Here is a 23,003-nt window from a genome sequence, read left to right as displayed (position 1 = left end):
TAACAAATTAACGTGGATAACATATACAGTCAAAGATGCAGGCTTTTTCAACACTTCAACTGGAGAAAATTTTCAAATTTACATAAAAGAGACATTTCAAAGATTCAAATCTGTATTAACTTTTTCAGTAAGGTCAGAAAAACTGACAAAAGAGACAATACAAGTCACGTTTTTACATGAAAAGGCACAAACTATGACTAGAGTAGTTCTGTGTGAGCTTGTGGTTCATTGTGGGCTCTGTCTGTCTTGTCTTTACCACAATGCAGTGACAGGCATAAAGTTATTTAACATTTAGATGAGAAACCGGTTTAAACTGGCTGTTTACTGTTACCTTTGATAATGCTCTGTGGTAATGCTAGTTGTCCCTGTCTGTCTTTACCACCATGTGGATGAAGTGACAAGCCCAAACCGGTTCATACGTGGATGGGAGGCCGGTTTCAGCTGGCTGCGTTGCCGTAGTAACGAGCCGTCTATAAATACTCTGGGGCTCCGTTATCTGCCTCCACTCAATTGCAGTCCTTGTAGTGAGGCGGTGCCTTCAGCAGTGGACTTCATTTTGAAAGGGAACTGCTTTTTTTTATCCCAGCACTCGGGTCTAATGGACAAACTCTTTGTAAATGCTTTTTAAGGTAAGAACTTTTCGATGTCTTGTTACTAAGAACCACGCATTTTAAATGCGTGTCAACCAACGTTAGCTAGCGGGCTGGTTTGGATTGGTTTGGTTTGGTTTGGTTATGGCGGCTTGAAAAGAACAATGGAAAATAGACTTGAGTAAGGTAATCTTGCTATTTCACCGAAACGTAATTTTATTTCAGAATTGAAACGCTCTTCAGTGTTGCCTAACATTACGACGTGGCCGGTGTGGCGAAGTTAGCCAAGTTAACGTTACCTATTATCTTAGACGAACCTAGCAAACTGACCGCATAACGTTAGCCTGTGATTGTAACTTTTCGGGGCTATAGACTTCAGTTTGTTGACGTGATACTTATCAAGTTTTTAAATTGGCTATGGTGACTTGGGTAACTTAGTTAAACCACGTTAGTAGTAACTTCAAATGCTAAATCGCCTCATGGCATGAAGAGCTCTACGCGGAACCGGCACACCGACGTTGGCGTCAGTTGTTAGCCCCTGATTGGTTCGTCTTCACGCCATTCTTTAAAGTTAAAGGCGGATCTTCTTTGTAATTGGATTAAAGCTTACATGGGCGGGGCTTAAAGAATTGAGTCTTTGAATGGATTTTTTTTAGTGTGCAGATGGTGTCAGGTTGTCATGACACAGTTATAAAATGGAGCGCTATGAAAGCCTGGAGAACTACAGCTTTATTGACCTGCCATAAGTTACTTATTACAGATTTAGTAGAAACATCTGTAACTTTGTTTAAATGTAAAATATTCCAGAATTCATAATAGTTCAGAAATTGAATAAATTTTATATTACAATTTTTATTCAGAATGTATACTTTAAACTCACTAAAGTTGAGCCCATAACTAGTACTGAGCGTTTTGATACTGAGTTTTTAATTAAAAATTTTTCTTTTCTGAAATTTGTTTTGTTCCCCTTCACGAAATGCTGCTTTATTTGATCACTGTTAACCACTCTTGTTTACAGAATCACCACTCTAGGAGAACGCACTCTGGCTACTCAGCAGGCCCTGGCCTTGAGTCTTATCTGAAGGGGTTTAACTTCACTGGTGAGCCACCTTGGCTTCTCTGCACCTGAGAAACAGCAACACCAAATTCCATCTCTTTCGTATCCAAGTAAGTGTTTGACTCTGTTTTTTTTTTACTTCTTGATTCAGTACTGTACTGTCATCTTATACAGATAATACTGTAACAAAATGTCATTCAGTAATGTGCCATGCCTTGAGAATTACTCACACTGTTTGAGACTTTCCCATGAGTAGGGAATAAAATGAACTTTAGTAATCAAGAACACATGAGACACATTGTTCTAAAAGCTGAATGTAATCTCAAGTTACCCCCACTCCCTCTTCCAGTTTCCTAGTGACCAATCAAAAGGACCTCTTGTGACCATGAACACTCCCACCGAGTTTGATTTCTCTTTCCTGGAGGAGGGTTTCTCTGCCCGGGATATTGTTGAACAGACCATCAATGAGTCATCCATGACGGTAAGTGTCCTGTGTTGACATTGCTTGGGGGAGACACAGCTGGCTTTATTTGTTAGATGATGAATTTATTTATTTATTTGACAGGGACGATACATGTAGGCATTGTTACATTTAAATAAAATGCAACCAATGCAATGTATATATGACTTCTAGCCATAGCTAATTTGCAGTCCTTGTGCCTGGTTAGGCTTTTAAGGGATAAAACACACAATACAACACTAATACAGGTAGAGAGAAAACAATAAAACAGACATAGACAAACAATCACTACAAACAGTAATTGAGACAACAAAGACTACAAGCCACAACTAAGACCAGTGACTGAAAATGATGATTTAAGAACAATGTTAATGTTAAAACCAAAAGCAAACTGTTAAACTGAAATCCTACACTCTGTAGTAACTCTTGAAGTTCTTGTTGGTGCAAATTATTGTCACTTTCCTGATATTGCATGCGTAGTATAGTTGTTTGAAGCATATCCTGTAGTATTCTATTTTGAAGGATTATGTTTTTATTGCAGGACAGCCTTTTTAAAAATGTGTCCCTCTTTTCATCCACTCCATTACAGGATGACAGAGATGCCTTCTATGTCTGTGACTTGGGCGATGTGTTAAAGAAACACCTGCGCTGGGTGAGGGCCCTGCCCCGCGTCGCTCCTTTCTACGCTGTCAAATGCAACGACAGCCGGGCTGTAGTTATGACTCTGGCATCCCTGGGAACTGGCTTTGACTGTGCAAGCAAGGTGCGTGTTGGGGACATTCCCAGAGCGCTACAGGTTCTCTGAATAAAACAAACAAAGCTCTGTTGGTCAAGTGCTGAAATGGCATTTTAAATTAGCACTTTTTTTTGGCTGACTGTTGTCATTGTCCCCCCTCTAGACGGAGATTCAGCTGGTTCAGTCTCTGGGAGTGGATCCAAGCAGAATCATCTATGCCAACCCCTGCAAGCAGGTTTCTCAGATCAAGTATGCGTCTGCTCATGGGGTCCAGATGATGACCTTTGATAGTGAGGTGGAACTGATGAAAGTGGCCCGTTGTCATGACAATGCCAAGTAAGGCTCTTTACATCAAGCTAGTCATTACCATCCATAATATGAGGGTGTTAGCAGTGTTTTTACCCATCTGCCATATCTCCACTTTTGTCCTTTCCACTTACACAGTTGTTTCTTTGTTCCCAGGTTGGTGTTGCGTATTGCCACGGATGACTCAAAGGCAGTGTGTCGCCTGAGTGTGAAGTTTGGGGCCCCACTCAAAGCTTGTCGGGGCCTCCTTGAGCGGGCCAAGGAACTGGGACTGGATGTGATTGGTGTTAGCTTCCATGTTGGCAGCGGCTGCACTGACCCAGAGACCTACACACAGGCCATCACTGATGCCCGCTGCGTCTTCGATATGGGGGTGAGTCTTGACTTAAATACACATGCAACTGCGATTTGTGTGGGTTTTCAACCAGAAAAGTAAACTTTTATGACTTCCCCCCCCCCATCCCTTAGGATGAGCTGGGCTTCAACATGAACCTGTTGGACATCGGAGGTGGTTTCCCTGGTTCAGATGATGCTGAACTCAAATTTGAAGAGGTACTTTTAATTTTCCTTAGTCAAGTATTATTTCTTAGGCTAAACATGTCATTCCCATGAATGCTTTGTCAACTAAACTAAAACTAAATATAACAAGGCAGTACAGCCAACAACTTTGTGTTTTTTATATTCATGTCATGTGAACACTTGTTTTTTTTTCATGTTAGATCACAGCCGTGATTAACCCAGCCCTGGACAAGTATTTCCCTGCTGACTGTGGTGTGAAGATCATTGCTGAGCCAGGGCGCTTTTATGTGGCCTCTGCTTACACACTGGTGGTCAACATCATTGCCAAGAAGGTCATCATGGACGAGGAATCAGCCTCTGATGGTAAAATCCTTGATTTAGAAAAACTTGGCATTATTTTGAAGATATTTATTCTAAACACAGGTTTGTCATTGGTAATTCTCAGTAGTAAAATGGATGATTTATGCTTTTGTCACAGAGGAAGACGAAGGGACCAATGACAGGACCCTGATGTACTATGTCAACGATGGAGTGTACGGATCCTTCAACTGTATACTTTATGACCATGCTCACTGTCTGCCAACATTGCATAAGGTATGCTAAATTCAAGGACTGAAATGGCAACTATGTTTCTCATCTCATGGGTTAAGAAAAGTTGTAGCAAAGATAATGTTTAACCTCTTGTGTCCATCCCCTCCTTTTCCTACCAAAAGAAGCCAAAGTCAGATGAGGTCATGTACCCCTGCAGTATTTGGGGCCCAACATGTGATGGCCTTGATCGTATTGTGGAGCAGTGTAACCTGCCAGACATGCAGGTGGGTGACTGGCTGGTTTTCGAGAACATGGGTGCCTACACTGTGGCTGCCGCCTCCACCTTCAACGGCTTCCAGAGACCTGACATTCACTACGTCATGTCCCGCCCTGCCTGGTGAGTACATGTCACAGAAACATTGTTGGGCAGTTTAAATGTGTGTTGTGTTGCCACAGAATCTAAATCTACCTGTATTTTCCTCTGCAGGCAACATGTGCAGCAGATCTGTTCCAAGGGCCTGCCAGCTCCTGCGGAGGAGTCCTGCCTGTTTGAAGTGCCAGCCTGCTGTGGCCGAGAGAGCAGCTTGGAGATGCCCACTAAGCCCTGCCAGGCCCATGTGGTTTAAACACATTCTGTACATCACAGCAGTGTTTCCCAGATCTAGCATCTCTTGCCATTAATTATTGGAGAAGGTTCTTTCTTTTTTCTCTTCTCCTCAAATGTACGTGAAATTTCAAGGCCAGTTACTTGACAGGAGAATGAGAGGAGCATGTTGTTGCACACATTTCAGTGTTCTGTATGGAAGCTGGGGATCAACCCTTAATGACATGAGGCTGAATCACACTCTGAGTGTCTCTGTGGGTTCCAGGCACACTGTTACAGGGCAGCTCTGTACATGAAATTGTTGCTGAAGTCGTTCTGCCCTAATTACAGGGAATGAATATAAGAACTGTATTCATGAAGAACCTATTTGCGGAACTAGAATAAAGTGGGGAGAGAAACAGTTGCTTTGCAAAATAAACCATAAACTACTTCACTGAAGGTTTCCCATCGCCATAGGACTCACAACACTTGAAACTGTAGCAATAGTCCAAGAGGTGACGAGTAACTCATACGCTATTCATTTAATAAAATAACAAAATAATTCTAACCTTCGTAGTGTAAGTTTATTGAACTGTTGCCCCCTCAAAGCCTTGTTAACAGCTGAATTTACAGCCTCAGCTAGTAACTCGCAAAGATGTGGTTGGAGGAGTGATTTAATTCCTCAACAATGGCTGCTATTTTTATATTTATCTTTTTCCATGATCTCCACTTCTGTACAGAACCCCTCAAGTGTTAATCATCTAGATTTTAACATATCAATAAGCACCATATTCAATATTTCCCGACTGTTGTTCTTGAAGCAATAGGACATCAATGTGTTTCTGTTCTGTTAATGGCTGAAGTTGTCATTCCCATGCAGAAGTTGAATATGTATAGTTCCATACACAGAAACTTGCATTAAATAATATGCATGCATCACACTGCATGTAAAAACATCACATGAAGTATTACCCTGTACTGAAATGGCTTTATCATGTGAAACAACTTGTCAGACAGCAACATGGATCCAAACATTAGGCATTTTAGCTCCCTATGTCAAGCATGTGATCCTCCTATTTGTCCCAGTCACTAGACACTACAGGTGCCGCCACATCCCAAACAAATCTTCAAGATTAACACTTATCCACAGGGACTCAAGAAGCAGACTGCACCTCTCCTCTTCTCCTCCTTATGTTATTTTATTTTCATGTTTTGTAACCTGTAGAAAGCCAGAAATCTGTTCATGATATTAATAAGAAACCATGTTTAATCATACATTTGAAATGGATACGAAAGAGACGGGATTGCAAATTCATAATGCTTTCCTATGGAAACTTTTTGAAGTTTTGTATTTTTTTAATAAATAAAACATTAGGTGCAGAGCCGAATTATGGATGTTGTGTGTTTTGTACATATGGGACAAAATAAAAGCCACTCAGATACTTAAACAGGCACTTTGAACTTAAAGTCCCCCTCCACTCAAAAACATGTTTTTCTTCTTATTTCTACAGCTGGACGATTGAGCTTCACTGTACAGAATGATGTATGTGCAGAGTTTGATGATAGAAGGCTGTTTTTCATCTATTGAAAGTAGAAAGTTTCTCTGAGCCCTTGAAAATCCTATTTTATGTGGTGGGTCTACAAGCATGATCTGTGACATCAAAAATAATTTGGAAGCCAATCCTTGGGACATATTCAATTTACACAAGTGTGATGTGGAAACTTGAAGCCTCCAGTGTACAGACACAGAGAATGGACTTCACCGTGAAGTAGGAGGCATCTTGTGTCCAGCAGTTTCTGAAATAATATTTATATATTCATAGAGGAGAAGGAGGAGATGTAATTTTAAGCATTTTAACAAAGTAATTTTATTTATTTTTTTGCAGAAAACCATATCAGACACATTATTGCTCTGCTTGGAACAATGATGTGTATTTATACATGTCTGGAGGGGATCTTTATGGAATCTATTTACAGGATGTTTCAAGAGCCCCATCTAGTGTTTGTAAAAGGAACTGATTTAATCTTCCACATTCTCAATTTGGCATATACAGTTGAGGTGCCTTCAATGATCTCAGTTGTGGCATAGATAAATTTCACAGTTATTTCCCTTCACACTCTGCTTCAAACACATGCAAAGTAATTGATTTTTCATTCCAGCATACTATCAACATACACTAATGAATTTCTCAAGCAAGGTTCATGCTCAGACATTTTGTGCAATAAAACACCTTTTGCAAGTCACCTCTGACCTTTATGGATTTTACACAAGGCAAAAACTGGATTGTGAAACATGCCTAACCTGAAAGATTCATCCAAAATCCAAAATTTCACAGTTTCCATTAAGAAGAATTTCACAACAAAGTTTTTTTTTAATTATAACTGTTACCAACAATTAACCTTAAGGGTAAGAGACTTAACGCACAGTTAATTACAGTACACATTATGATGAAACATTTCAAATCTTTCTTTACAAAATAGTACTTGAACCCAATAAACAATCACAGTACAAAATGAAGTGATGAAGCTTAAAGTGGCAGGAACAGTAAACAAATGAAAGACAAAACTGCATGTTCAAGAGAAAAAACAAGCTAACTCAGCTAACAATACATTTCTGTAAATGTACCTACTTTTTTTAAGCGAAACATCTCTCACTTCAGTTTGTTTTTACACTTAAATAAAAACTGTAAACTATCATTCAGTAATGTCATTTAGTCATGAGTTAACACCTGCACCTGCAAAGAATTTATGGATTTGCATATGAGATTAGGATTTCACCACAGTAATGCCTTTCTGCTCATAATGCTTCCTTATGTACTCAGTAATAGCGTTCTGATTATTAATCTCCTTCTTGAACACCATAATGTAACACTTGGGGGCCAAGTGACAGCCGAGGATGCTGTAGCTTGAAATGAGAATGGCAGCGCTTTCAATTGCTTGTTTGTATTTCCCAATCAAATTGAGATAAATAGGGATGAAGATGATCCAAATGACTAAAAACAGCAGCATACTGATGGTGATTAAACTTGCATTTTTATACAAATCTGGCAACTGCTTTCCTTTGAATGCAAACAGGAAACAGATGATGGCCAAGAGAGCGTTGTAGCCTAACATGGCTACAAAGAACCCAGTGGAGCCTTTCTGACACTGCAGCAGGATGCTCTTGCTCAATGTTTGATTTCCTGGAATTGGGGGGTGAAAGTACAGCCATGGCACACACAGTGCCAACTGGATCCCTGAGACGATAACCACCACAGCCAGCGGCTGATTGAGCTTCTTCAGCCAGGACCCTATCTTCAGGTCAAAGTTGAAGCCTACTAGGATTTGGAGCAGGTTGGCCAGAATGCAGGAGATGCAGAGGGAAAAGGCTATGCCGAAGAAAGGCAGGCCTAACATGCAGGAAGCCTTAGTGGGTTTCCCTATGAAGTTAAATGTAAGGCAGAAGCAGGCCAGCAAGGAAAAAAGCTCCAAGAAACACAAGTAACCTCCAACCGCCTTTACAATGGGAGTACTACGATACACTGTAAACAAAATAGCAAACACAATGGTAATGATGATCCCTAAGACTTCAAATGAACTCAAAAATATAATGAAGGTATCTGACCAATCTAAAAATTCAACAGTTTTATTCAAACACTCATTCTTTTTTGGAGATGAGTACTGATTCTTCCTGCAGCGTTTACATTCCTCACCTGTGGGAGCAAACAAAGAAATGCAATTTCACTGCAGAATAATTTTGTGTAAATTGAAGGATGAATTCAAATTGAAAAGGATTATGTAAGACTTCCTGAATTGTTGATTCTTTTGTTTTACATAAATGAGGAAGTACTGAACGACAACATTTGATTAACATCACATATAGCAGTGTGACAGTTATGCAAAATTTTCAAATGAATGCAGACCTGTCTTTGAACATTTATTAAAACAGGCCAGACAACAATGATAATTTAATCTGAACATCATATTTGGTGTACAACTCATATATAAGAGAGTTTTAATTTTTCAAAATGTTTATTATGTAAACTTTCTTTGAGAATTATACAGTAATGTAATGAATCAGCAGTCTGGATTGTGGTTTTAAATATTTAAGGGAGTAAACAGCATTTCTATTGTGGTTTAGAACTTCAATAGTAAGGGAGACTAGGTCTGGTTAAAACACATGCTGGTGGTGAATCAAATACACATCCTCACATTAGTTAGGGACTGTACAAAAATTATTAACGGGGGAGGTGAGTTAGAAAATTGGGAGGGTTATAGATTTTTTGCTGGTCTGAATTTTTTGGGGGGAGCAAGGGGAGGTCCCTGTGATGTGAACATTTTTGCAAAATTGAATGTTTGAATAAATGTTTGTTTTCAAATAAAATGAAACAAGTAGATTTCAACAATTACTGTATATAACTTATATAAATACTGTAAAGAATGAATTTAAACTGTGAAACATTAATAAATCTACTTGTTTTATTTTATTTTACAACAAACATTTATTCAAATGTTCAATTTTGCAAATTATCCACATCACAGGGAGATGGAATGGGACTTTTACTATTTTTAGGTGGTGGATATTTCATATGGGAAGAAAACAGTTCAGTTATCTGCAGACATCGTTATGTTGTTTGAGATTATTAATATGATACTCACGGCCTCCCAAGGAAAAGTCTCCATTTGCACATTGAACACACTGATAACAGCACTGGTCATTTTGCCTTTTCAACTCTTGTCCCGGTTCACACGTTTTAGAGCAGTTGTAAGCACTAACCTTTAAGGACAAAACAGAATCAGTACTCATGCATTATTTAGGGGAATAAATATGTAATTAAATCTTGACCTCACCGTTACTTTGCTCATTTTTTCAACAAGATCATCTGGGACTTGAATTTTTCTGTCTGGCCAGTACTCTCCAATGGTTTTTATGTGTGTGCGCCGTGTGGATTCAGTCATGTTCCAATATACAATATCATATCCAAAACTGGGGTCTCCATTGGGGTCAAAGAATATATGCGTGGTGTTCACAGTGAAGTTGACTTTCCTGATTTCTGTGAGAAGCTGTGAAGACAAACATAAACAAAACTACACTGTTGTCTGGGAAAATCAAGACATTTCCGCTTCTAATACAACTTAAATGACAACAGCTGTAGTCCATAAAGGGGGAACTATCTTATATTTTAGAGAGAAGACTTCCAATAAAGTTGGAAACTTTGCAGTGTGTTAGAATATTATAGGTATATTTTGTCAAATACAAAAAAGACATTGTAATATTTGTTTGTTTAAAGGAGTAGTAACACATTTTGGGAAATACACTGTCAATGCACGAGAAGTTATAATTTTCACACTTTGTTTTTGAATGGATTAAAAAACTTTTTATCTCCATAAAATGGAAATACATACACCAATGTGTATTTTATTTCACTTCATCTCCTTGATTGATTTGTTTTTATTTAGACATTTTAAATCTCCCATACACTATTTCCCAGTTTCTAGTCTTTACACTAAACAAAGCTGTTAGCTGTAAGCTTATATTTACTGGACAATCATAGGAGTGTTTTTGATCTTCTCATCTACCTCTGTAAGAAAGTATTTCCCAAAACTTTCACACTATGGCTTTTAAGATATGCGATAGCAATGCAAAATATGTCAGAAAGATAATTGTACTATACCTCCAAGGCTGTAAATTTGGCACTTTCTTGACACTGTTGGTTGTCGCATTTCAGCAAGCGTCTGAGACCTTCAACAATGACTTGGACGGCTAAGTAAATATTGTATGATTCATCGTGGTCGATGTAATGGGGCAAGCAGTTTGGGTCCAGACATTGCTTTGACCCTTGTTGGCTGTTTGTTAACAAGCAGTTATTCTCGCTGTTCTCCTCAGACTGATTCGCACATGAATAGTGAGTCAGATAATGTTCAAGAATGTAATTGGTGGTTCCATTGAACATTGACATGACGTAGTCCTTAAAACCAGGCACCTCATTCCTCTTAGAGATGAAACCATAAACCTGCCCGGCCATCTCAATGCCTGGCATTGCAGAGATCTTTGACGAGGTAGACCATGCATCACTTGCAATCCAAGTTCTGTTGAGGTTGCATTGAATAGCTTTTTCCATTATGACATCAACATTGACGTCCTTGGTGAACATGATGATGGCTTCGGCAGAGGATTTTCTGATTTTGCTCACCAGTTCATCCAACTTCTTACGGGTTTTGGATGTGTTCTGGGAGAAGTAATTAGGCAATGTGTCAATGAATTCAATGCAGATGTCCTTCATTTCGATGAAGTTTTCCTTGAGTCGATAACCTCCGTACATCCCATACTCGTCATCACTTGCTACAATGGCCACTGTTTTCCAATTAAACTGCTTCACCAGCTCAGCAATGGCCTTTGTCTGATATTCATCACTTGATATTGTTCTCAGAAAAGTGGGAAACTTCATTTTCTTGCTGAGCAGCTCGCTCGTCGCTGCATAACTAATCTGTGGCAAACAGGAATTAACCATGTCAAAATTGTTCTGCATGCAGTTTGCAACAGTGATGCATTTAAAGTCAAAATAATGGTATGTATTGCTATTATTGTATTTGTAAAGCTACAGAATCTTAGATTTAGACAGTCAATCTTCATTAGCTCATTATAATCAGTAGCCTCAAACTTTACATTTTGCATTTCTAACTTATCTGACAGTATCAAGTACAGAGAAAACAAACCTGGGTAACTGATGCCAGAGAAACAACTCGTGCAACAGCTGTTGACACTTCAGAATTCCTCTCACCAATCACCACCTTTGTTTTGGGTTCAGGTAAAGCAGATTGAATGTTTTCAGGTAGTAAACAGCTCTGAGGGTCTGACTGGCCATCCAGCAGCTGGAGTGTAGCTCTGATGGCCAAGGTGACATCTCCACATGTGTCATAGATGTCATATCCAATGGTGATGTTGGGTAGAACCCTCGGTGTGTACCGGTTTATTTCTCTGATGGCGTATATCATCACTTGAGTATGTAGGAACATTCGGAAATCATAGCTGCAAAAATTGATAGAGGTTATGAAATTCATGAGCTCACAAAGTTAAGTTAAATGTCATGTAAAAGGATTCATTTCAGTGAGGTCGTACTTACTCACTACAGGAGACTGGTCCAGGCGTTGTTGTTCTATTAGTGTTTAAGTGAATAGGGAAAAGTCCTCCAATGATGATATCCCCTGGAGAATATGCATGCAGAAAGCCATTGTCTCCCGAACATGGGCAAAATAAGCTCATGATAGTGACAAATAACCTGAACCAGAACATTGTGGATACGCAGGGCTAAAACACATGTATGTATGCATTTGATCCTCTCTCTACTTCATGACCCAATTCCTGGACAAACACTCTCATATAATTTCCTCTTGTGGGACGTCAGACAGGAACATTTGCATTGTGAGACAGATTCTATGATCTGATGCAAATCAGTCGCTCTAACTAACACATTTTAAAAAGAACTCGACCGTCATGAAAACAACATGGTGATTTGAACTGCTCATAGAAGATGATTCATTCCTTATCAGTCTCAGTCTCAGTCTCCCAGGCAGGTTTCTGAATTTGACTACATATTAAATTATCAAAAAAACATGTGGCACAGCCTGCACTATAATCCTTGCAAACTGCGCTCACTGAGGATAATGTGCATTCAAGTAGAGAGTTTTTTGTTAATGTTTTTTTTTTACACAAGGTTTCATAAAATCTTGGTCATTTGATCAATCAATATATCAGGAGTAATATTGCTATAATACCAGGTACTGTGTTTGTGAATCCATTCAGGTCCCCATAAGTCATTTCTTGTATGTTACTGCTTATACTTGCCAGTAGAGGACAGGATTGTAAAACGTATTATTTAATCATGAAAAATATGGTATATTTTGATATGGTGTAATGGACCTTTTGACTTCTTAGTTGTACCCAGTCTATTAAGAAATATACTGCACAGACAATACGTTAAACAACTGAAACTAGACTGTTCAACTTCTGAAAAAGACATTGAATGCGTGTAACATGTTCATGATTATTGGGCTAGTCTATTGCAAATTTGAATGTTAATACAAGTGTATGAAAATGTGCACTATTGTAGGCTGTGTCAGAGTGAATTAATGGTAATATTTTACTTTAGGGGTCTGTAATTTTCTAATAATTCCCATGGAAGGTTTGTAGGAAGAACGGAGTAATTTGTTAAGAATCAACGGGAAAACAAGAATTGAATCCAAGTAAATATGTATTTGTAATTGGAGAATCTGTTTCCCTGGTTCAGATGATGCTGAACTCAAATTTGAAGAGGTACCTTTAATTTTCCTTAGTCAAGTAGTATTTCTTAGGCTAAACGTGTCATTCCCATGAATGCTTTGTCAACTAAACTAAAACTAAATATAACAGGCAGTACAGCCAACAGTTGTTGGGCAGTTTAAATGTGTGTTGTGTTCCCACAGAATCTAAATCTACCTGTATTTTCCTCTGCAGGCAACATGTGCAGCAGATCTGTTCCAAGGGCCTGCCAGCTCCTGCGGAAGAGTCCTGCCTGTTTGAAGTGCCAGCCTGCTGTGGCCGAGAGAGCAGCTTGGAGATGCCCACTAAGCCCTGCCAGGCCCATGTGGTTTAAACACATTCTGTACATCACAGCAGTGTTTCCCAGATCTAGCATCTCTTGCCATTAATTATTGGAGAAGGTTCTTTCTTTTTTCTCTTCTCCCCAAATGTACGTGAAATTTCAAGGCCGGTTACTTGACAGGAGAATGAGAGGAGCATGTTGTTGCACAAATTTCAGTGTTCTGTATGGAAGCTGGGGATCAACCCTTAATGACATGAGGCTGAATCACACTCTGAGTGTCTCTGTGGGTTCCAGGCACACTGTTACAGGGCAGCTCTGTACATGACATTGTTGCTGAAGTCGTTCTGCCCTAATTACAGGGAATGAATATAAGAACTGTATTCATGAAGAACCTATTTGCGGAACTAGAATAAAGTGGGGAGTGAAAAAGGTGCTTTGCAAAATAAACCATAAACTACTTCATTGAAGGTTTCCCATTGCCATAGGACTCACAACACTTGAAACTATAGCAATAGAGGTGACGGGTTACTCATACGCTATTCATTTGATAAAATAAAAAAATAATAATTCTAACCATCTTTGTTTAAGTTTATTGAACTGTTGCCCCCTCAAGGCCTTGTTAACAGTTGAATTTACAGCCTAAGCTAGTAACTTGCAAAGATATAGCTGGAGGAGTGATTTAATTCTTCAACAATGGCTGCTATTTTTATATTTATCTTTTTCCATGATCTCCACTTCTGTACAGAACCCCTCAAGTGTTAATCATCTAGATTTTAACATGTCAATAGCTGAAGTTGTCATTCTCATGCAAATGTTGAATATGTATATTTCCATACACACCCAGCAAACATGCCCATGCGGGCTCACTGTGGATATGTGTGGGTTTACTGTGGGGCATTGTGGGCAGGGCAAACCCATACTAATCCCACATGGGCCCCATGTGGGTAAGCCTATGCAGGGCCCACAGCATTTTTGCCCTTTGGGGACCCTATGTGGGCTCTCTGTGGGCAAGCCCACCGTTGGACTTTCCCACAGAAAACCCACATAGGGGCCCCTGTGGGTAAGTCCATTCGGGGCCCAAAGCAGTTTTGCAATTTTGGGCCCCAACCAGGGTTTTCTGTGGGCAACCAATTGTGGGCTTGCCCACAGAAAGCCCACATAGGCCCCCCTGTGGGATAGCCTGTGCAGGCCCAAAGTAGTTTTACACTTCTGGGCCCCAATGAGGGTCTTCTGTGGGCAACCAATTGTGGGCTTGCCCACAGAAAGCCCACATGAGCCCCCCTGTGGAATAGTCCGTGTGGAGCCCAAAGCAGTTAACCAAAAGCATTGGAATGTAAAATTTAAATCTCTATATGTGGTATGAAACATATTGGTTTTTGTCACTTTATTTAAAGAGAATTGATTGGCTGTAGTTCCTGTCACTGTTTGTTAAAAGTTTTGATCTGCTGAGGGCCTTTTGATTGATATTCTCACCCTAATGGTGGAACATGATTATCTAATCACCATCAGCTGTGCTACTAGGGTGTGGCCTATATAACATACCAGTAACTGTGTCCTACTATGATTGCTGATCTTGAAGAAAGCATGAGGGCCAAAATGTCATCCAAATAAAAGGGAAATGCATATGGAGCCAGAGTGTGCAATACTTTATTCCTGCTCTTGAGTCTGCTTCCAGCAATCAGCACCTCACTATAACCCTTTGTGTGTGTTACTTTTCCATTATATATGAAAGCTTCAGAAAAAAACCTTTGGACCTTGTGTTCAAATTTTTTGCTTGTTCTTATTTATTTTGTCTAGTATTTAACATTGTGGTTCCCCATGAACAGAAGGACCAGAAGATAAATGGCAGAGAACCACTGAGGCCCCTGAGGAGATTGATTTATTATGTACTTATTGTGTTCTAATGTGGTTCTATGTGGTCATTGTTCTGTTTTATAAAAAAGAAAGTTGTTTTAGCATTTTATTCAGTGTTTAACCTATATGCTCAGTTTTGTACTCAATTTTCAATATATTTTCTTCATTTTTTATTTTTTCTTAATTTTTTCTTCTAACCTGGCTGTGAATAAATGTATGTGTTTGAAACATAGATTTAAGCAGGGGCAGCCCACTGTGGGCCCTGTTACTGGCCTGAAATGTGGGGCATGTGTGGGTCCCACACTATGGGGCCCAGGTGGTACCCCAGTGGGACAGCCCACACCCAGCCCAAAGTGTGGGCTGAGTGTGGGGCCCATTGTGGGCCCCAGTGGGGCCACAGCATGCCCACTTAGGGGCATACTATGGGCATGCTGCATGCCCACAATGAGTCCCAGTGGGGCCCACACTCAGCCCACACTTTGGGCTGGGCGTGGGGTGTTCCACTTGATTTTATTTTCATGTTTTGTAACCTGTAGAAAGCCAGAAATCTGTTCATGATATTAATAAGAAACCATGTTTAATCATACATTTGAAATGGATACGAAAGAGATGGGATTGCAAATTCATAATGCTTCCTATGGAAACTTATTGAAGTTTTGTATTTTTTTAATAAATAAAACGTTAGGTGCAGAGCCGAATTATGGATGTTGTGTGTTTTGTACATATGGGACAAAATAAAAGCCACTCAGATACTTAAACAGGCACTTTGAACTTAAAGTCCCCCTCCACTCAAATGTTTTTCTTCTTATTTCTACAGCTGGACGATTGAGCTTCACTGTACAGAATGATGTATGTGCAGAGTTTGATGATAGAAGGCTGTTTTCACATTTCATCTATTGAAAGTGTAACGTTTCTCACTGAAAATACAATTTTATGTGGTGGGTCTACAAGCATGATCTGTGACATCAAAAATAATTTGGAAGCCAATCCTTGGGATATATTCAATTTACACAAGTGTGATGTGGAAACTTGAAGCCTCCAGTGTACAGACACAGAGAATGGACTTCACCGTGAAGTAGGAGACATCTTGTGTCCAGCAGTTTCTGAAATAATATTTATATATTCATAGAGGAGAAGGAGGAGATGTAATTTTAAGCATTTTAACAAAGTAATTTTATTTATTTTTTTGCAGATAACCATATCAGACACATTATTGCTCTGCTTGGAACAATGATGTGTATTTATACATGTCTGGAGGGGATCTTTATGGAATCTATTTACAGGATGTTTCAAGAGCCCCATCTAGTGTTTGTAAAAGGAACTGATTTAATCTTCCACATTCTCAATTTGGCATATACAGTTGAGGTGCCTTCAATGATCTCAGTTGTGGCATAGATAAATTTCACAGTTATTTCCCTTCACACTCAACCCTGCTTCAAACACATGCAAAGTAATTGATTTTTCATTCCAGCATACTATCAACACACACTAATGAATTTCTCAAGCAACGTTCATGCTCAGATATTTGGTGCACTAAAACACTCACTTCAGTTTCTGTATACACTCAAATAAAAACTGTAAACTATCATACAGTCATGAGTTAATCAGGGTGATCACATCACATATATATATCATACATACGATTGTCTGAGTACTTCTATCTGAAAGACAATATGACTGAAAATGTAAAAAAAAAAATACACAATATGCATATTTACAAGTGGGTCAAAATATTACCTTGCATTTGCACTAAAGTCTCTTATTCAAAGTTTAAAACGTCGTTTGTCGCAATTTATGTCAGTAAGGATCATATGCAAAAGCTCAATGTCTTTACAAAACATCTCATGATTTAGTAGCAGTGGTTGTAACTAGGGATGCACTGATACGACTTTTTTAGTCCCGATACTGATACTGATACCTGGGCTTTGGGTATCAGCCAATACTGAGTACATATCTGATACCAGTGTCTGATTAATAAGCTGTATGCCTCACTGGAAGAGACTGGGATCTTTTTTTTTTACGTGCAAGGCAAAAACATTGCATTCCTAACTTTGTAAAACAAAATGTAACAAATAAATACATAGATATAAATTTACTGAATCGTTATTTATTAAAATAATGGTATTTGACATAGATCGGCCCATGTCACCCATACTCAATCAAGCTATCTGAGTCAGTATTGGATCGATATCAGTATCAGTATCGGTGCATCTCTAGTTGTAACAGCAGTGAAGTAGGAGTTTTGCCAACAAATGGATTATTGACACAACCTTGGAAACCTCTGATCTGTATACAAATAACAAAATCTGCAGTAAATACTTCCATATGTCAGGATACATGTAGCACAAATACATATTGTACATACCATGTGTGACGACACATCAACACACGTTACAGTAACAGTCTGAGAGAGATGCACATACAGAAAGTCTTTCTGCTCAGATGATAATTACCCAGCACCTGAAAAGAATTTATGGATTTGCATATGAGATTAGGATTTCACCACAGTAATGCCTTTCTGCTCATAATGCTTCCTAATGTACTCAGTAATGGCGTTCTCATTATTAATCTCCTTCTTGAACACCATAATGTAACACTTGGGGGCCAAGTGACAGCCGAGGATGCTGTAGCTAGAAATGAGAATGGCAGCGCTTTCAATTGCTTGTTTGTATTTCCCAATCAAATTGAGATAAATAGGGATGAGGATGATCCAAATGACTAAAAACAGCAGCATACTGATGGTGATTAAACTTGCATTTTTATACAAATCTGGCAACTGCTTTCCTTTGAATGCAAACAGGAAACAGATGATGGCCAAGAGAGCGTTGTAGCCTAACATGGCTACAAAAAGCCCAGTGGAGCCTTTCTGACACTGCAGCAGGATGCTCTTGCTCAATATTTGTTCTCCTGGAACTGGGGGGTTATACAGCCATAGTACACATAGCGCCAACTGGATCCCTGAGACGATAACCACCACAGCCAGCGGCTGATTGAGCTTCTTCAGCCAGGACCCTATCTTCAGGTCAAAGTTGAAGCCTACTAGGATTTGGAGCAGGTTGGCCAGAATGCAGGAGATGCAGAGGGAAAAGGCTATACCGAAGAAAGGCAGGCCTAACTTGCAGGAAGCCTTAGTGGGTTTCCCTATGAAGTTAAATGTAAGGCAGAAGCAGGCCAGCAAGGAAAAAAGCTCCAAGAAACACAAGTAACCTCCAACCGCCTTTACAATGGGAGTACTACGATAGACTGTAAACAAAATAGCAAACACAATGGTAATGATGATCCCCAAGATATCTATTGAATTCAAAAATATAATGACAGGATCTGGCCAATCTAAAAATTCAACAGTTTTATTCAAACACTCATTCTTTTGTGGAGATGAGTACTGATTCTCCCTGCAGCTTTTACATTCCTCACCTGTGGGAGCAAACAAAGAAATGCAATTTCACTGCAGAATAATTTTGTGTAAATTGAAGGATGAATTCAAATTGAAAAGGATTATGTAAGACTTCCTGAATTGTTGATTCTTTTGAACGACAACATTTGATTAACATCACATATAGCAGTGTGACAGTTATGCAAAATTTTCAAATGAATGCAGACCTGTCTTTGAACATTTATTGAAACAGGCCAGACAACAATGATAATTTAATCTGAACATCATATTTGGTGTACAACTCATATATAAGAGAGTTTTAATTTTTCAAAATGTTTATTATGTAAACTTTCTTTGAGAATTATACAGTAATGTAATGAATCAGCAGTCTGGATTGTGGTTTTAAATATTTAAGGGAGTAAACAGCATTTCTATTGTGGTTTAGAACTTCAATAGTAAGGGAGACTAGGTCTGGTTAAAACACATGCTGGTGGTGAATCAAATACACATCCTCACATTAGTTAGGGACTGTACAAAAATTATTAACGGGGGAGGTGAGTTAGAAAATTGGGAGGGTTATAGATTTTTTGCTGGTCTGAATTTTTTGGGGGGGAGCAAGGGGAGGTCCCTGTGATGTGACCATTTTTGCAAAATTGAATGTTTGAATAAATGTTTGTTTAAAAATAAAATGAAACGAGTAGATTTGAACAATTAATGTATATAACTTATATAAATACTCTAAAGAATGAATTTAAACTGTGAAACATTAATAAATCTACTTGTTTCATTTTATTTTACAACAAACATTTATTCAAATGTTCAATTTTGCAAAAATATCCACATCACAGGGAGATGGATTGAGACTTTTACTATTTTTAGGTGGTGGATATTTCATATGGGAAGAAAACAGTTCAATCATCTGCAGACATCGTTATGTTGTTTGAGATTATTAATATGATACTTACGGCCTCCCAAGGAAAAGTCTCCATCTGCACATTGAACACACTGATAACAGCACTGGTCATTTTGCTTTTTCAACTCTTGTCCCGGTTTACACGTTTTAGAGCAGTTGTAAGCACTAACCTTTAAGGACAAAACAGAATCAGTACTCATGCATTATTTAGGGGAATAAATATGTAATTAAATCTTGACCTCACCGTTACATTGCTCATTTTTTCAACAAGATCATCTGGGACTTGAATTTTTCTGTCTGGCCAGTACTCTCCAATGGTTTTTATGTGTGTGCGCTGTGTGGATCCAGTCATGTTCCAATATACAATATCATATCCAAAACTGGGGTCTCCATTGGGGTCAAAGAATATACGCATGGTGTTCACAGTGAAGTTGACTTTCCTGATTTCTGTGAGAAGCTGTGAAGACAAACATAAACAAAACTACACTGTTTGGGAAAATCAACACATTTTTTCTCCTATTACAAGCAAAATGACAACAGCTATAATCCATAAAGGGGGAACTATCTTATATTTTAAAGAGAAGACTTCTAATAAAGTTAGAAACTTTGCAGTGTGTTAGAATATTATAGGTACATTTTGTCAAATACAAAAAAGACATTGTAATTTTTGTTTTTTCAAAGGAATAGTTAGACATTTTGGGAAACACACTATCTTGATACCACTTCTCTCATAGCTGTCATGTAAAAAGTAAATATAAGGCTACAGCCAGCAGCTGCTTATAGCTTAGGATAAAGACTGTTATATCTTGCTTGTTTAATCCATACAAAAACTAAAGTGTTAGAAGTAGTCCATAACACAAAACAAAATAGTCTGTAAAAATATACTATTTTGCATGGATTAAACAAACAACATATAGCCGGCTGCTGTCTGTGGCTTTATATTTACCAGATACATATAACAGCTGTATCAATCTTCTCATCTAACATTTTGTGAAACCAACATTTCACAAAATGTTAGTTGCCTTAAAGACTAAATGTATCAGCAAGATAACTTTACTGCACTTCCAAGGTTGTAAATTAGCAATTTGTGAGAAATAGTCATAGCACATGACCCCTCATAAAAACACAAATTATAATTTTCACACTTTGTTTTTGGATGGATTAAAAACTTTGTATTCATTTCATTTTATTTCTTTGTTTGATTTGTTTTTATTTTGGCATTTTAAATCTCCCATACACTATTTCCCAGTTTCAAGCCTTTACAATAAGCTAAGCTGCTTGCCATAACCTTATATTTACTGGACAATTATAAGAGTGTTTTTGATCTTCTCATCTACCTCTGCAAGAAAGTATTTCCCAAAACTTTCACACTATGGCTTTTAAGATATGCGATAGCAATGCAAAATATGTCAGAAAGATAATTGTACTATACCTCCAAGGCTGTAAATTTGGCACTTTGTTGACACTGTTGGTTGTCGCATTTCAGCAAGCGTCTGAGACCTTCAACAATGACTTGGACGGCTAAGTAGATATTGTATGATTCATCGTGGTCGATGTAATGGGGCAAGCAGTTTGGGTCCAGACATTGCTTTGACCCTTGTTGGCTGTTAGTTAACAAGCAGTTATTCTCTCTGTTCTCAGACTGATTCGCACATGAATAGTGAGTCAGATAATGTTCAAGAATGTCATTGGTGGTTCCATTGAACATTGACATGACGTAGTCCTTAAAACCAGGCACCTCATTCCTCTTAGAGGTGAAACCATAAACCTGCCCGGCCATCTCAATGCCTGGCATCGCAGAGATCTTTGACGAGGTAGACCATGCATCACTTGCAATCCAAGTTCTGTTGAGGTTGAGTTGAATAGCTTTTTCCATAATGACATTAACATTGCCACCCTCGGTGAACATGATGATGGCTTCAGCAGAGGATTTTTTGATTTTGTTCACCAGTTCATCCAACTTCTTATGGGCTTGGGATGTGTTCTGGGCAAAGTAACCAGGCAATATGTCAATGAATTCAATGCAGATGTCCTTCATTTCATTTAAATTGTCTGTAAGTTGATCACTGCCGTACTTCCCATACTCATCATCACTTCCTACAATGGCCACTGTTTTCCAATTAAACTGCTTCACCAGCTCAGCAATGGCCTTTGTCTGATATTCATCACTTGATATTGTTCTCAGAAAAGTGGGGAACTTCAGCTTCTTGCTGAGCAGCTCGCTCGTCGATGCATAACTAATCTGTGGCAAACAGGAATTAACCATGTCAAAATTGTTCTGCATGCAGTTTGCAACAGTGATGCATTTAAAGTCAAAATAATGGTATGTATTGCTATTATTGTATTTGTAAAGCTACAGAATCTTAGATTTAGACAGTCAATCTTCATTAGCTCATTATAATCAGTAGCCTCAAACTTTACATTTTGCATTTCTTACTTATCTGACAGTATCAAGTACAGAGAAAACAAACCTGGGTAACTGATGCCAGAGAAACAACTCGTGCAACAGCTGTTGACACTTCAGAAAACCTCTCACCAATCACTACCTTTGTTTTGGGTTCAGGTAAAGCAGATTGAATGTTTTCAGGTAGTAAACAGCTCTGAGGGTCTGACTGGCCCTGCAGCAGCTGGAGTGTAGCTCTGATGGCCAAGGTGACATCTCCACAAGTGTCATAGATGTCATATCCAATGGTGATGTTGGGTAGAACCCTTGGTGTGTGCTGGTTTATTTCTCTGATGGCGTATATCATCACTTGAGTTCGTAGGAACATTTGGAAATCATAGCTGCGAAAATTGATAGAAGTTATGAAATTCATGAGCTCACAAAGTTAAGTTAAATGTCATGTAAAAGGATTCATTTCAGTGAGGTCGTACTTACTCACTACAGGAGACTGGTCCAGGCGTTGTTGTTCTATTAGTGTTTAAGTGAATAGGGAAAAGTCCTCCAATGACGATATCCCCCGGAGAATATGCATGCAGAAAGCCATCGTCTCCCGAACATGGGCAAAATAAGCTCATGATAGTGACAAATAACCTGAACCAGAACATTGTGGATACGCAGGGCTAAAACACATGTATGTGTGCATTTGATCCTCTCTCTACTTTATGACCCAATTCCTGGACAAACGCTCTCATTTAACTTCCTCTTGTGTGACGTCAGATAGGATCATTTGCATTGTGAGACAGATTCTATAACCTGATGCAAATCAGTTGCTCTAACCAACACATCCTCAAAACAAATAAACAGTCACAAAAACAACATGGTGATTTGACCTGCTCATAGAAGATGATTCATTCCTTATCAGTCTCAGTCTCCCAGGCAGGTTTCTTCATTCAAGTAGAGAGTTTTTTGTTAATTTTTTTTTCACAATGTATCATACAATCTTGGTCATTTGATCAATCAATATATCAGGAGTAATATTGCTATAATACCAGGTACTGTGTTTGTGAATCCATTCAGGACCCCATAAGTCATTTCTTGTATGTTACTGCTTATACTTGCCAGTAGAGGACAGGATTG

General features: G+C 38.7%; 3 protein-coding genes across 3 annotated transcripts; 1 reads left to right on the top strand and 2 right to left on the bottom strand.

The window, feature by feature from the left end:
* The first annotated feature begins 511 nt into the window (after positions 1-511).
* On the top strand, positions 512-6,170 carry odc1 (ornithine decarboxylase 1). Its single transcript, XM_042387767.1, has 11 exons — positions 512-629; positions 1,609-1,757; positions 1,997-2,128; positions 2,697-2,870; positions 3,007-3,179; positions 3,306-3,522; positions 3,618-3,701; positions 3,869-4,031; positions 4,147-4,262; positions 4,382-4,596; positions 4,687-6,170. Exons 3-11 carry the CDS (start codon positions 2,033-2,035, stop codon positions 4,823-4,825), a joined length of 1,377 nt encoding a protein of 458 aa, XP_042243701.1. The 5' UTR covers positions 512-629; positions 1,609-1,757; positions 1,997-2,032; the 3' UTR covers positions 4,826-6,170.
* A 1,266-nt stretch (positions 6,171-7,436) lies between these two features.
* On the bottom strand, positions 7,437-12,561 carry LOC121881124 (G-protein coupled receptor family C group 6 member A-like). The gene is made up of 7 exons (XM_042388772.1): positions 12,538-12,561; positions 11,886-12,070; positions 11,479-11,791; positions 10,437-11,249; positions 9,613-9,825; positions 9,421-9,538; positions 7,437-8,474 (listed from the first exon to the last, which is right to left on the bottom strand). Exons 1-7 carry the CDS (start codon positions 12,559-12,561, stop codon positions 7,549-7,551), a joined length of 2,592 nt encoding a protein of 863 aa, XP_042244706.1. The 3' UTR covers positions 7,437-7,548.
* A 3,856-nt stretch (positions 12,562-16,417) lies between these two features.
* Positions 16,418-22,794, bottom strand: LOC121880503 (G-protein coupled receptor family C group 6 member A-like). The gene is made up of 6 exons (XM_042387748.1): positions 22,362-22,794; positions 21,955-22,267; positions 20,916-21,725; positions 19,728-19,940; positions 19,536-19,653; positions 16,418-18,611 (listed from the first exon to the last, which is right to left on the bottom strand). Exons 1-6 carry the CDS (start codon positions 22,529-22,531, stop codon positions 17,689-17,691), a joined length of 2,547 nt encoding a protein of 848 aa, XP_042243682.1. The 5' UTR covers positions 22,532-22,794; the 3' UTR covers positions 16,418-17,688.
* Positions 22,795-23,003: the final 209 nt, after the last annotated feature.

The sequence above is a fragment of the Thunnus maccoyii genome, chromosome 16, assembly GCF_910596095.1.
Source record: "Thunnus maccoyii chromosome 16, fThuMac1.1, whole genome shotgun sequence".
In the NCBI taxonomy this organism is placed as follows: domain Eukaryota; kingdom Metazoa; phylum Chordata; class Actinopteri; order Scombriformes; family Scombridae; genus Thunnus; species Thunnus maccoyii.
The sequence above is the reverse complement of the archived record's forward strand: the minus strand, read 5'-3'. Positions and strand labels throughout refer to the sequence as shown.